Genomic DNA, 15,055 nt, shown 5'->3' with positions numbered 1-15,055 from the left:
CTCGCTACCACACTTACAAACCTTTCTGGAAAATCGGACCCATCATATCATTTAATCTGAATTTGCGCTGCTGATTTGCTTGTATAGTCTTTATGCTATATGCGTTTGTGTCCACACCTCGTACTTAAACAGTCCCCACCCTGCCCATTTGCAGCTTTAAGCTTAACACATTATTTGCTTCACATAACACCAGTTCTATTCTTATCAGGCATTTTATTATTTCCTGTATTCTTTTCTGAAACTGAACTTTTTATATTGGGGCAAATTTTGATGGTGCCGGGCAGATTGGATATATATTTTTATTACCCACACAGTTGCTGGAAGTATGAGTCGTAGATAAATTGATAATAGCGCAGCGAGGACAACCATCAATTTGGGACCTTGGTGCGCAGGTGGACACTATAGCTGAGTCAGGAAATCTCCTGACTTGACAGATGCATCTCCCCAGACGCACCCGGCGGGATGGGGGGGCATGGAATTGGCATGGGAATATGACGAGACCTAGGGGAGAGAGGTGGGTGAGGGCCTATTAGCCTTTTATACTACAGGGCTAAATATCAGAGAATCAAAGTGGGAATTCTGACCAGCCTGCCTCCATACTCAATCATTAGGGGAGGCGGTGGCGTAGTGGTATTGTCACTGAACTAATAAATCAGGGGCTTGATTCTCCGATTCTGGGGCTATGTCCCCACACCGGCGTGGGAACAGTGGCGTATTACACCAGAAGAAATGGCGCAAAACGGCCACCGATTCTCTGTTTTGCTGGTGGCTAGCAGGACGGCAACGTAGAGCACCCGACTCATGCTGCCGATACGCCCTGGAGAATTGCCGGGTCCGTAGCCGCACATGCACACGGTGGCGGCCTGCAGTGGCCGTACCGTGCTACATGGCGGAGGCCACCCCCGGACCCAGCCCGCAAAATAGTCCACCCCTGTGGTACGACAGGCACCCCGGACCACCCCCCCCCCCCCCTCCCCCCACAGTGCCCCCAGCCCCAAATAATGTCCCTCCCTGCCTGCGGATCGGCCCTCTCCTGACTGTGGCGGCACTGGACTGAGTCCGCAGCCGCCACGCCGAGTTCCCGATGGGTGGGACCACATGTGACCCACGCCATCGGGAACTCGGCCGGTTGGGGGCGGAGCATCGGGGGTCGGGCCTCAGGCAATGTGGATCGTGTACGGCGCTTTGGAGGGGGCGGAGCATCGTGAAAGCGGCGCTGCCCCCGATTTGGTCAGAATTGGGTATTCTCCGGCCGATTGCCGAACGCGAATTTATCGTCGCCGATCGGAGAATCTCACCCCAGATACCCAGGCTCCGGTTCGAATTCCGCCACTGCAGATGGTGAAGTTTGAATTTAGTAGAAATCTGGAATTAAAAGTCTAGTGATGAGCATGAAACCATTGTCGATTGTCGTAAACACCTGTCTGATCCACTAATGTCCTTTCGGGAAGGAAATCTGCCGTACTTACCTGGTCTGACCTACATGTGACTCCAGATTCAGAGAAATGTGGTTGACTCTTAACTGCCTCCTCAAGGGAAATTATGGATGGGCAATAAATGCTGGCAGAGCCAGCAATGCCCAGATCCCATGATTTCCCGACTCAGCTGTAGTGTTGTAGCCAGCTGCACACTCATGATTCAGTGTCAGTGACCATCAAGGTCACCATCAATTTAAACCTCCACACAACCTGGTCATTCCAGGCAGGTGTAAACGGCATAAAAAGCATCTCACAGTTCACCATCTGTCGGCAATTTCAATATTTACAGAGATGAGCAAGATGAGTAGGCATGTGAATTTTCCAGAATGGCAGAATTCCAAATGGTGCAGGTAGCCATCAGCTCGACACATGGGTCTGGATTCTCCAAAAATGGGGCTATGTCAAAATGCTGGCGTTTCACTCTGGACTTTCCGTAAGCTCTGGCTGCAATACGCGGCCCTGCACTTCCAGTCAGGAGTCCGCGCATATGCACGACGGCGGCTGCCCCGTGTGACATGGCGGACTCGCACCGCGGACCCTGATGCAAGAAATAGGTACCTCCGAAATCGTGCGCACCCACAGTTCGGTTCCACCCGATCGCTTGCCTGGGTCCATGAGGCCTCCTCCCCGGTGAAGGAACCCCTGCTCCCCAACAGGGCGGCTGCAGACTGAGTTAGCAGCCGCCACCCAAGGTTCCCAACGGCCAATATGTGGTTAGAACCACGTCGTCGGGAACCCGGCCAGTTACACTAGGAGAATCGCGGGGGGGGGGGGGCGGGGTGTGGACCTTGTCAATGGCCCCCTACCCGCGCCGCGTAGACCTCGCACGTAATTCGCAGAAATTCTCCGAGGACCGGAGAATCGCTTCGGCGGTGCCCGTTACGATTCCCGCGCGAACACCCATTCTCCACCACCGCGCCAAATGCGATTCCGGCGTGTCGGCTCGGAGAATCCCGCCCGTGGTCCTACCAGGCTCCCCATGTCAACAGGGTTAAATTCAGGAACCATAAAGGCTACTACCTCATTAACTTGCAGTTGCTGTGCAATGACGCACAAACCACTATGTTGATGAATACCTGCTTTTCTGGCAGCAGTCACAGTGCCTTCATCCACGATAGCACAGTGGTTCGCACTGTTGCTTCACAGCGACAGGGTCCTATGTTCAGTTCCCGGCTTGGGTCACTGTCAATGCGAAGTCTGCAAGTTCTCCCCGCGTATGCGCGGGTTTCCTCCGGTTGCTCCAGTTTCCTCCCACAAGTCACGAAAGACGTGCTTGTCAGGTGAATTGGACGTTCTGAATTCTCCCTCAGTGCACCTGAACAGGTGCCGGAATGTGGCACCACGGTAGCATGGTGGTTAGCATAAATGCTTCACAGCTCCAGGGTCCCAGGTTCGATTCCCGGCTGGGTCACTGTCTGTGTGGAGTCTGCACGTCCTCCCCGTGTGTGTGTGGGTTTCCTCTGGGTGCTCCGGTTTCCTCCCACTGTCCAAAGATGTGCGGGTTAGGTGGATTGGCCATGCTAAATTGCCCGTAGTGTCCTAATAGTAAGGTTAAGGGGGGGAGTTGTTGGGTTACGGGTATAGGGTGGATACGTGGGTTTGAGTAGGGTGATCATTGCTCGGCACAACATCGAGGGCCGAAGGGCCTGTTCTGTGCTGTACTGTTCTATGTGGCGACTGGGGGATTTTCACAGTAACTTCATTACAATGTAAATGTAAGCCTACTTGTGCTAATAAAGATTATTATTATCCTGAGGTAATCTGCCATTGCTAGCATTTTAATACCACCAAAAAGATCCAGCATCTGACTTCTTGGAGGGAAACCCCTGCTACATGAGAGCAAATTGCAACTCCAGCGACCAAAAACGGGAACATTATTTGGCTTTCACTTTTATTATTTCTGCCTGAGCCCTCTGTCCCCACCCTCCCACACCTCAATTGGCACCGAGTCCTTTTCATAGTCCTGTTTATCTTTTCTGCTTCCACCTTGTGCACAGTTCAGATTCCAATCCCAATCAGTTGTAGTTTCTTCCTGCTCAAATACAGGGGGTGTCAGTGTCCCAATAAATAGAACCCCTACACCAATTGTTAAATCCTATATCTGCTTTCCTGATCTGTTTGTCTCTATGCCAATAAACACACGGCATGAATAATAATCCCGAAATTACTATCTTGTGGTCCTGCTTTTTAATTTAGCTCTGAGCTTTTAAGAAGGAACAGCAAGAAGATCTTGCATATGTCTTTGGTCCGGACGTGGACCCCGACAATTAGTTCTTCACCTTGCTTTTCCAGGCCCCTCTTCTGCCTCTTCCCAAACGAGAAAGTCATTGTAGCATACAGTGTCCTATTGGTGTTATCCTTGGGTTATTTGCTTTCTACTATTAACCTGCCGGATATTGTGGGATTTTTCTTTTTCCCCCTCACTCTAATGACCACTGCTTGCTGTCCCAGACATGGCAAACTTACATGCAGGGACGTGCAAGACTTTGTAATTAATGGAACTGAGACCCACCTAAATTGCTGCGAGCTGCTGGTGAAACACATTTTTTCTCCATGCTGCCTGAGTTGCTGAGCGTTTCTAATATTTCCTGTTTTCTGTTTATCTAGCAATGGCAGCGTAGGGCCACACAGCTGCAATATAGCACAAACACCAGAGGGCAGGACTGTGCCAAGTTAAGCTGCTGCCTTTAATATACAACTCTTATTTGTATTGTAATGAAACTTCACAAGGCACTTCATAGGGACAAAATATGACACCAAGCCACAGAGGGAAGGCTAGGCCGAGGCAAGATTGGAAAACAAGGATGAGAACTTTAAAATCCAGGCTTTGTTTGACCAGGGGTCAAAGGAGGTCAGCAAACACCTTGTGATTGATGAGTGAACCACACTTGGTGCGAGTTAGGACACGGGTTTTGGTTGACCCCAAGTTTACAGAGGGTAGAATGTGGGAAGCCAGCAAGGAGTGGACTGGGACAGTCAAGTCTACTGGTAACAAAAGCGTGATTGAGAATGCCAGCAGCAGATGACCTGAGGCAGGGACAAAAGGCAGGTGATGTGACAGAGGTTCAAATAGGCGATCTCTGTTATAGTGCGAATGCATGATTGGACGCTAATCTTTGTGTCAAATACCATACCAAGACCAGGGGCTGAATTCTCCGCCGGCGGGATGCTCCGTTTTGCCAGCAGCCCGAGGGTTTCCCGACGGCATGGGGCTGCCCCACAATGGGAAACCCCATTGACCGGCCGGTGTAATGGAGCATCCCGCCGGCGGGGTGAAACGGAAATGTGGCGGGGCGGAGAATCCAGCCCCAGGATTTTACAGCACTGTCCCGGCATGTCTCTTCCTGGTTGATGCAGCAGGATATTTAAATTGCCGTCCACTTTGGCGGGACTATTATATCCAGCCAGGCGGGAGGGTCTGTAAAATCCTGGTCCAAGGTTGCAAACTTGTCTCTGAAAGTTGCCAGAGAGAGGGATAGAGTTGGTAGCCAAGGCACGGAATGGGGCCTGAAACAATGGCTTCAGTCTCCCAAAATCTAATTGAGGAAATCTTTGCTCATCCAGTACTGCATGTCAGATAAGTAGTCTTATAATTCAGCAAAAGCAGAGGAGTCAAGACAGATGGTGATACAGTGGAGTTCAGTGTCTTCAGGGTACATGTAAAAATGTATATGTAAATAAAAAATGGGAATGGGCCGACGATAGATCCTTGAGGAACACCAGAGATGACGATACACTGCAGCGTAACAGAAAGAACTTGCATTCATGCAGAGCCTTTTACAACATCACCAAAAAAGTTGTTGCGGCCAATGAAGTACTTTTGAAGTTGTTGCAGTGTATAAGACGTGGCTGCGAACCAGCAAAACGCCACAGGCAGCCATGGCCAGATAATCTGTTTTTTAGATTTTGATTGCAAGATAAATGCCGAGGAGGATTCCCCTGCACTTTTCCAACATAGTACTGCTGAATCTTTTACATCCCCCTGAGAATGCAAACGGAGCCTCAGTTTAGCATTGTTTCCAAAGACGAAATTTAGAATAAATGCCTCCAACAAATATAAACATTGTGAAGAATGTGCATTTGCCAGTTGTTACAATTCAGCAGGAGCCAAGCATATGAGATCTGAACAACTGAATATTAATGTGCACGACGTGCTAACTAATGTGAATGTGGGGACAGAAACAAAATTCTACTTGACATTTACCTACGATATATTGTATGGCACTTTTTGATTCAAGATACAAATATTGAAATAAGGCACACCTGTCAGTTGTAGGTAATAGACTTTTCAGCTCTGTGAATGATACTGATTTATGTTCACATGACTAAAGATGTTGCACATCTAACAACCCAAATTTTCTTTTTCAGAAGTCCCACATGTGATAATGCGTCAGTAGATGGGTCAAGTGTACCACCTGAAGATGGACCTGCACAAACTATGCAAGATGCAGAGATTAATTTATTGAAGTGTGGAGAACTTACGTAAGTATCACATAAATGTTTTGAAGCTAGATTGGAATATAGAAATATACAGGATCAGTATTAGTCTTTATTTGTCCCATTCTCTGAGAAATATCATATTCTATGGTATCTTTCATACCCCTCTATAAAATGTTTCTCCAGGCATTAAGCCAACTCTCAATTTAATGTGCTGATACAATCAGGCTTCCAATAAGAATTATACTCCTTTCAATTACCAACCTTTGGGAAAAGTCCAAATCCAAGTCCATTTCCATTTCCTATTTTAGAAGTTATGTCCTATTCTTTACCTCCACACTGAGAAAACACTCTTAACTGCCACCATCTCCTATAAAACCTTTCCTTCTAAGCCAACCCATGCACCACTACCCACTCTAATGACCCTTTATACCTCTACCCACCCTATGGCCCTTTATAACTCCTGCACCAACTTAGTGCCAACCCATCACACCCCTGCCATCACCCACTTCCATGCCAACTTACCCAGTATCCACCACACGCAGACCTCAGGAGCAGACCTATGCTGAGTAGAAATAAAAAGTTCTAAGTATGTATTAATGCAATAACTTCACTATTTTAAAAAACACTGATTGATCAAAACCCATTCACTACGTTTAAATGCCTTCAAATACTTCATCCCTGATGACAACAAATATTTGTACTCCTAGTCCCTCATCAAATACTTTATAACCACTTGAATCAATCAGACTGAGAATTTACAGCACCCCCCCCTCCCCCCCTACTATGATAATGATAGATTGTGGAATCAGTCATGCAGCACTAATCCCAATAGACAACTGGTGAAATTGCAAGTAGTCATGGCAGTCTGTTATTTTTAACTTAGAGTTTTGGGATTTAAAATATCTTGATAGTTTGATAGCTGTAACACGTTTATCCACTTTTTATACACATATATGCCTTATTTTAACAATCCCAAAAGGCACTTTACCTTTCCCAAAGGGGTTCCTGGACCTATCCAAAAAGGCCCCTTACTTCTCCAAACGGAACCCACCTCTCCAAATTATACATAATAACAGCTTTATACCTTTCGCTCAAATGTCTAAAGCCTGTAATTTATGTTTTGCACATCCCACTGACGGAAATTGCACCTGTTTGAAGGCAGCTACACTTTTACACGTGCAGCTGCCATTTGCAGATATGTGAACGACAACCTGCCCCCATTCCACCCCTGGCGAAAATTGTGGGTGGCGTTTTAGCTCAATCTGAGACCATTTCAGTATCTGCAAGCATCTTGCCCCATGTAATCACACCCTGCTGCCACAGATCGTGAAGTATTACATGAATGTTTGCATCTACCGGCTCCTCAGCGCATCCCGTGGAGAAAAGTCAATGCTCTGACCAACTCTACCTCACTGCCTGCTAATTTGTTACTTGCTTTTCTGTTTCACTGAAAATAATTCTAAATACAAGAGTTATATAAAAATAAAGACAGGGTGTATGATTTTAAGTCAGGAAATAATTTCATCAGAGCTTTTGAACCAAATTAATCGTTTGCGCATTGCTGGATTTTAAGTTTTACTGGCATGTATTTTTGAGACAAGTAGAAATCAATAGCAAATCTGAAACTCAATAATCCAAACCTGACTCCTCTTCAATTTCTTCTGGAGATCTCAATTGTTTTGAGCAGAAACTTGTAACTAAACAGTAATATGCTTAGTCATGCACATCAGACATCAGCTCCTTAACAAATGGAGTCTGAGCATTCACATTTCCCCCTGTCCACAATGTCCTCCAAACGTTTAAAGAAAAATAAACACCACTTAATTCTGTTAAATTAAATAAGCACTGAGTAGTACAGTTTACATTGATTTATGCGTGGGTGACCTCTGCTCACTTTGAAGGCTTCTGCTGCCACATGCTAACTTGCATCAAATCCCGTTCACTCTTCACCGCTGTGAAACCTGACTTATATTGGATTACAATCTGACAATGCCTCAATTTTATAATTCTCAACCTTGTTTTTAAATCCCATCCCACCTCCTCCTTGCCTTATCTCTGCAATTCCTCCAGCCTTACAAACCCCCAGGTTTGCTGCGCTCCTCCAATTCTGGCCTCCTTTTATCCTGATTTTAATTGCTCTACCTTTGCCAGCCATGTGTTCAGCTGCCTCGGCCTTAAGCGCTTAAATTGTCTCCCTAAACCTAGCTGTGACTCTATCTACACTTCCCATGGGAAAGTGGGCAGCATAATCAAAGATCCCTCCCACCCGGTTCACTCACTCTTCCAACTTCTTCCATCGGGCAGGGGATAAAAAAAGTCTGAGAACTCAAACGAATAGATTCAAAAACAGCTTCTTCCCTGCTGTTACCAAACTCCTAAACAATCCTCTTATGGACTGACCTGACTCATGCTACACCCCTGTATGCTTCACCTGATGTCTCAGTCTATGTATTTACATTGTGTACCTTGTGTTGCCATATTAGGTTGTAGTTTTTTCATGTACTGAATTATCAGTTTGAGCTGCACTCAGAAAAATACTTTTCTCTGTACCTCGGTACATGTGGCTATAAGCAAATCCAAATACAACTCTCTCTCCTTTTTTGATGCTCCTTAAAATGTATTTTTTTAATATATTTTTATTTCAGGAAATTTTCAATTTTACAACATACAAAACAGACAACCAACTTTTTAAAAAAAATTTAGTGTATCCAAATCATTCTTTTCCAATTAAGGGACAATTTAGCGTATTCAATCCACCTACCCTGCACATCTTTGGGTTGTGGGGGCGAAACCCACGCAAACACAGGGAGAATGTGCAAACTCCACTCGGACAGTGACCCAGAGCCGGGATCGAACCTGGGACCTCAGCATCGTGAGGCAGCAGGGCTAGCCCACTGCGCCACCGTGCTGCCACAGACAACCAACTTTATATGACTTTTATAACGATACCCCTGCCAACCAATCCCATATTTCCCTAATTTATCCAACCCCCCCATCCTCCCTCTACTCCCCATCTACCCACCCCTTCCCCTTATTTGCTGATGACTGCCAGATCCTTAAAGAAGCAAATGAACGGCATCCACCTTGAATGGAACTCCTCCATCTCTCTAATGGCGTATTTTTTATTTGATTTTTTTTTCCAAATGCAAAAGCTTGACGGGTCCCCCAGTCATGCCATCACCCTAGGTGGCTCCAATGCCCTCCACCCAAGCAGAACCCGCCTCCGGGCTATAAGAGAGGCAAAGGCTGGGAGATCAGCCTTCTTTCCCTCCTGCAGTCCCGGCTCGTCCGATATCTTAAAGATAGCCAGCCATTGGCATGACTCCACTGCAACCCACAAAATCTCTAACATAGTCTCAAAGAAGGAAGCTCAGAACTCAACCAACTTAGGGCAAGACCAAAACATATGCAAGTGATTCGCTGGCCCCCTTGAACAATGCTCGCACCTATTCTCCAGGAAAGAACCCACTCATCCAAGTCCCAGTCATGTGCGCCCTGTGCACTTCATTAAACTGAATCAAACTCAGTCTTGTGCACGAGGAGATAGAATTAACCCTATGTGACACCTCGCTCCACATTCCCCCCCCCCCCCCCCCCCCCCTCAAAATCACAGCCCAGCTCTTCCTCCCATTTTCCTTTTACCTTCTCCAGTGAAGCCCTCTCCTTCTCCATCTACTGCCCTGGCTTATACACACAATTCCCCAGTCCCTCCATCTCCTCCCACTGATCCCGCCTGAACTTAACTAAACTAACTCCCCTAACCCCCCCCCCCGTCCTATCGTATCTGCTAACAGTTTAGTTTTCCCCAAAGAAGTCGATAAACGTCTGCCACTTCCGAACGAACCCTAACATTGATCCTCTCAGGGCAAACTTAATTTTCTCAAGCCTGAGAAACCCAGCCATGTCGCTAACCCAGAACCCCGATTTCGGGAACAAAGTTCCATACCTGTAGATATCTAAACCCATTCCCCCACAAAAGCTGGAATTTCTTCACCAGCTCCTCCACCCCAGAAAACCTACCCTCCACAACTAAACCTTTCTCCCCCCTTCCTATCCCAGATCCTATACTACGAGTCCATTCCGGCCAGAATAATCCTATGGTTCCTACAGGTTGGCGCCATTAGTGACACAGATTCCGGCTTATAATGCTGTTAAAATTGGATCCATATTCTCGGCACTGTGGTTACCACTGGGCTTGAAGAGTACTTCCTGCGAGAATTGAAGAGGACCAGTCACCAGTGCTCTAAAATTCGACCCTATACAAGAAGCCTCCTCCAACCGACCCTGGGTCTATTACCCATGCCCGCACTACCCACCACCACCCAGTAATAATTCATCAAATTAGGTAATGCCACCCCACCGATTGTCTCACACTCTCTGTAGGGACACCCACCGAACCCGGGGAAGGGGTCTTACCTGCCCACACAAAGGTCGAGATCAGCTTGTTAATCCTACTAAAAAATGCCTTAGGCAGACAGATTGGAAGACTCTTGGAAGACCATGGAAGGATCTTCATTTTAACCGTCTGGACCCTTCCAGCCAATGATCACAGGAGGGCATCCCATCTTTTTAAATCCACCTTCACCTCTCTTTCAGAATGGCCAGGTTCAACTTGTACAGCAAGGCCTAATCATGAGCCATCTGTATCCCCAGGTACCTAAAACTAGTTGAAACGGCAATCTCTCCAGATCAGCTCCCTGTCCTGGAGGGTTCATCGGAAAAACCGTACTCGTGTCCACATTCAATCTATATCCGGAAAAGGAACCAAACTTTCTCAGCACCTCCAATGTCTTTCCCACATTAGATATCACGTTCGTATATACAACAGTAAATTGTCCCTGTAGAAGGACAGCTGATGCTCACTACCTCCCCTCTCCATACCCTTCCACCCGGTCAACAACCTAAGTGCGATAGCCAATAGCTCAATTGCAAAAGTAAAAAGTAACGGGGAAAGCGGACATCCTGCCTTGTACCCCTATACAACCGAAAGTACCCCGAACTTAATGCATTGGTGAGAATGCTCACAGTGGTGCCCTGTACAACAAGCTAATCCATGAAATTAACCTAGGCCCCAGTACCTCAAAAAGGTACCCTCACTCCACCCATTCGAACACTTTCTCCGTGCCCATGGAGATGATTACTTCCACCTCAGCCCTCTGGGAAGGCACTGGGCCTGGATGGAGTCCCGGTGAAATTTGCGACGGAGCTGGGGCTAAATCTGTTGGGACATATTTAACAATTCACTGTCCCAAGGTGATACTGTCAGCAACATTGGTGCAGACTTCCATTTCCTTAATCTTGAAGAAGGGTAAAGATCCCGTGGAGTGTGGGTCATATCGGCCCATCTCTCGCTTGGAAGCGAGTTGGCAATACCTTTGCCAACAGCTTTGCGTTTGCATTCAACAGAGAGATGGGCCGACATGACCCACACTCCACGGGATCTATACCCTTCTTCAGGATTAAGGAAATGGAAGTCTGCACCAACGTCACTGACAGTACCACCCTGAGACAGTGAATTATTAAATATGTCCCAACAGATTTGTTGGGAATGATTTCCGAGGATCAGACAGGATTCGCTAAGGGCCGGCAATTGTCAGCCAACATTAGGAGACTCCTGAATGTGGTGCTGTTGCCCTCTGATAATCTGATACCCCAATGATAGAGTTGTTGGTGGAGAGGAAGAAGCTCCAGATGGAGTTTGAGTTGGTGTTAATGGGGAAAGCGGATAGCCAGCTTCGTGTGCGAGAGGAACTTTATACTAGTATGGGGAGACGGCCAGCTGTTTATTGGCTCACCAGCTGAAGCGACAGGCAGCCTCTCGGGAGATAGCTCAGGTTAAGGGCCTCCCAGAACATGGAAGGTGAGACCTCCTCGCTCTTATTAAACTCCACATAGGTCCCAGTAGCGGAAGCTATCCTCTTACACGCCCTCTTTGATGGACCAAATGGCCTCCTTCTGCACTGTAGGAATTCTATGATGCCAATATTTGTTTGAAAGTGCCACTTTGAAACATCGTGGGACGCTTTACTGCATTACAAGTGATATACAGTTGCTAGTTGTTGTTGGGAGGACAAACCTACTTTTTTTTCCATCTTAGGCTCAAGATACCCCTCAAGGTGGATGAGATTCGACAGTTTGGAGACAACAAGAGAGAACTCTTTGTTAAGTCCAGTTGCTACAGTCTCATCCCTATTGCTGTTGAAGAATGTGGTTTGACCATTAGCTGGGTCTTTTCTTCTGATCCAAAGAGCATCTCATTTTCTGTTGTTTATCAAGAATCTGAAGAAATGCCATATGAACAGTGCAAGGTAAGAGGAATTGCAACTTCAAATAGGATTGTTGCTTATACTGTTACTAGGTACTCAATTTGACATATGCTGAGATGAATTTCAAATACAGAACTAAATTTAAACTAATCACATCGTAGACAACAAAACATTATAGTTTCATATTTCTAATTTTGTATCATGATTATTCTCAAAACCTATATTTTTTCTCATTTTGTATTGCACATTTATTCTGTATAATTAAGTCTCCGGGGTTAGAATGCCAGTGGTGTTCTTGTCATCCCCACTGCAACTCCAATAGAAAATTGGTGGCGATCTCAGAGAAATGGTATCACTGTCTGATTACAATGGTATTCTTACTGCTGAACTTATGACAGAAGGTCAGAAAATACCCACAGATATTCCAATGGCCTGTGCCTAACCTCCCAAATGTTTCATCCCCCAAAGAAATCGGGCAATCTTCGAGGAAATATCCAAGCCGATTTGAACTGATCAAAGCTTGCTCCGTTTGTTATACAAATGGGAACTCACGTTGGTCCATAGCCAATAACAAGCACAGAACCAAGCAAATTGGTAATTTTCTTTTGTTAAGAGTTACCACCCGCAGACCAGCAAGTACTGCAAAACACTCCCGATGGGTTACCCCAAAACAGATTCAGGGGCGGGATCTCCCATACCCGGCCGGGCGGGGAGTCCTGGCGGGGCAGAGTGGCGTGAACCACTCCGGCGTCAGGCCGCCCCAAAGGTGCGGAATCCTCCGCACCTTCAGGGGCTAGGCCGGCGCTGGAGTGGTTTGCGCCCCACCGGCCGGCGTGGAAGGCCTTTGGCGCTGCGCCAGCTGGGGCCGAAGGGACTCCGCCGGCTGGCGCGGGTCCACGCATGTGCGTCAGCGGCTGACGGCGGGGGTTCAGCTTTGCGCCGGCCATCGCGGAGGACCACACGAGCGGCGCGTAGGAAAAGAGTGCCCCCACGGCACAGGCCTGCCCGCGGATCGGTGTGCCCCGATCGCGGGCCAGGCCATCTCCCCCCCCGGGGCCAGATTGCCCCCCCCCTTCCAGGACCCCGGAGCCCACCCACGCCGCCAGGTCCCACCGGTAAGGGACCTACTCCAATTTACGCCGGCAGGACCTGCATAGAACGAGCGGGACTTCGGCCCATCGCGGGCCAGAGAATCACCGCGGGCAGCCACCGACCGGCGCGGCGCGATTCCCACCCCTGCCGAATCTCCAGCACCGGAGAATTCGGCGGCCGGCAGGGGCGGGATTCATGCCGCTCCGCTCCCCCCCCCCGATCCGGCGGGGGTCAGTGAGTCCCGCCCCCAGGTCTTTTTTCAGTTGGTTGGAAGCTGGTTTGTGATGCAGAGCAGGGCCAACAGCGCGGGTTCAATTCCCGTATCGGCTGAGGTTATTCGGATGAAGGCCCCTCCTTCTTAACTTTGCCCCTCGTCTGAGGTGTGGTGATCCTGAGGTTAAATCACCACCAGTCAGCTCTCCTCTCAAAGGGGAAAGCAGCCTATGGTCACCTGGGACTCTGGCGGCTTTACGTTTTATGCATCAATCTGCATGGTGACTCCCTGATGTTGGATTTTTGTCAGCTTTTTTCCAGTTGGAAATTCTAATTTGATTTATAATATTCGTATCAATATTTATAATAGATTTTGCCAATGTCAATTCATCACCCTACGACTGAATTCAGTCCACCAAATTCCCACAGATCGCTCAAAATACTTGCAGAAAAGAAATTGGTGAAATGAGGCCTGTGAATAGCGGGAGAGGCGAGAAACATGAACCGCGCCAGGCGCCAAACGGTTTGAGATGCAACCGGCCTGCTCCTGTCGGCAAAATCGGGATCTCGCCGTAGCTTGGTGAGAAACCAATTATCACCACTTAAGCCCTATTTCCATACAATTAACGAGAGCCACCCTTTACCCAAGGCCTCCTGTCATTCAGTGGCTCCTCCAGCCAGCAAGTGGTCACGCTGGCGCCGATTTATACTACCTTTGAAAAACGTGAGTCTGGCGAAAGGGCTTCTGTGGGAAGCTGAGTAGCCAACTTTGCTCACAGGCAAAGCGCCCAAGGCGCTGGGATTGGCCGACGGCAAAAATCACAAAACGTGATTGAGTGGAGAAAAGCCTCCAACGCCACAATCGTGGTCGGCACCAGTTTGATGCCAAATTGGGATCCTCCGGCACCGCGTAAATGCAGCGCTTGCGGCGCAGCGTTTGATGGAACCATCAATTCACCAGACACGTGTTTCCGATTTGAATCTAGACTTTAATCGACCTACTTCAGAGCCAGCCTGTTACCTGTCGATGAACCCGTAGTGACCCAGGCTGACTCTGGACATGGGTACTTATACAGCTGCACTAGGGGGAGGAGTCGTGGGCGGAACCAAGGGTGGAGCCCAGTACAAGTTCCTAAGTGCTCCCAGCGCTACTCCCCCTAGTGGTAGGACTGCACTACTGCGCTTACAACAACAGTGTGAATTAACATATATATTAACATATATTACATTCACCACAGCGTTTAAGCATGGTTGACATATCATTAGCAAGCCTGCCCCTCAATTCTCCGGGGCTTCAGCGATTCATCGGCGCTGATGGGCCAAGTTTCCGACAGTGTGCTTCACTTGTGGTCTCAGCGGTCGGGAACCCGGCATGGCGACAGCGGACTGTGTCCAGTGCAGCCACAGTCAGCCAGGAGACGTGCTGCCAACCATCAGGGGCTTCCATAAGGGCTGAGGGGACTGGTGGGGGAGGCTAGGGGGCAATATTTGGCAGGTTGGGTCCGCTCACAGCGGCATGTTTTACGGCGCGACTGCTGCAGTTCATCGCCAGCCCCTCATCGGTCG

At 48.1% G+C, this 15,055-nt stretch overlaps 1 protein-coding gene across 6 annotated transcripts in view; it reads left to right on the top strand.

The window, feature by feature from the left end:
- fyco1a (FYVE and coiled-coil domain autophagy adaptor 1a) overlaps positions 1-15,055 on the top strand; it is a 261,315-nt gene that overhangs the window by 190,817 nt on the left and 55,443 nt on the right. For all 6 annotated transcript variants that reach the window (XR_005460614.1, XM_038796694.1, XM_038796689.1 and 3 more), the window contains 2 exons: positions 5,847-5,960; positions 12,016-12,226. Coding sequence is in view for 5 of the 6 variants with exons in the window: in XM_038796694.1 (XP_038652622.1) it covers positions 5,847-5,960; positions 12,016-12,226 (325 nt within the window). In the remaining variant the exon portion in view is untranslated. The remainder of the gene's footprint in view (positions 1-5,846; positions 5,961-12,015; positions 12,227-15,055) is intronic.

Source organism: Scyliorhinus canicula, chromosome 5 (genome assembly GCF_902713615.1).
Source record: "Scyliorhinus canicula chromosome 5, sScyCan1.1, whole genome shotgun sequence".
Classification (NCBI taxonomy): domain Eukaryota; kingdom Metazoa; phylum Chordata; class Chondrichthyes; order Carcharhiniformes; family Scyliorhinidae; genus Scyliorhinus; species Scyliorhinus canicula.
This window is presented reverse-complemented; position numbering and strand designations above follow the sequence as displayed.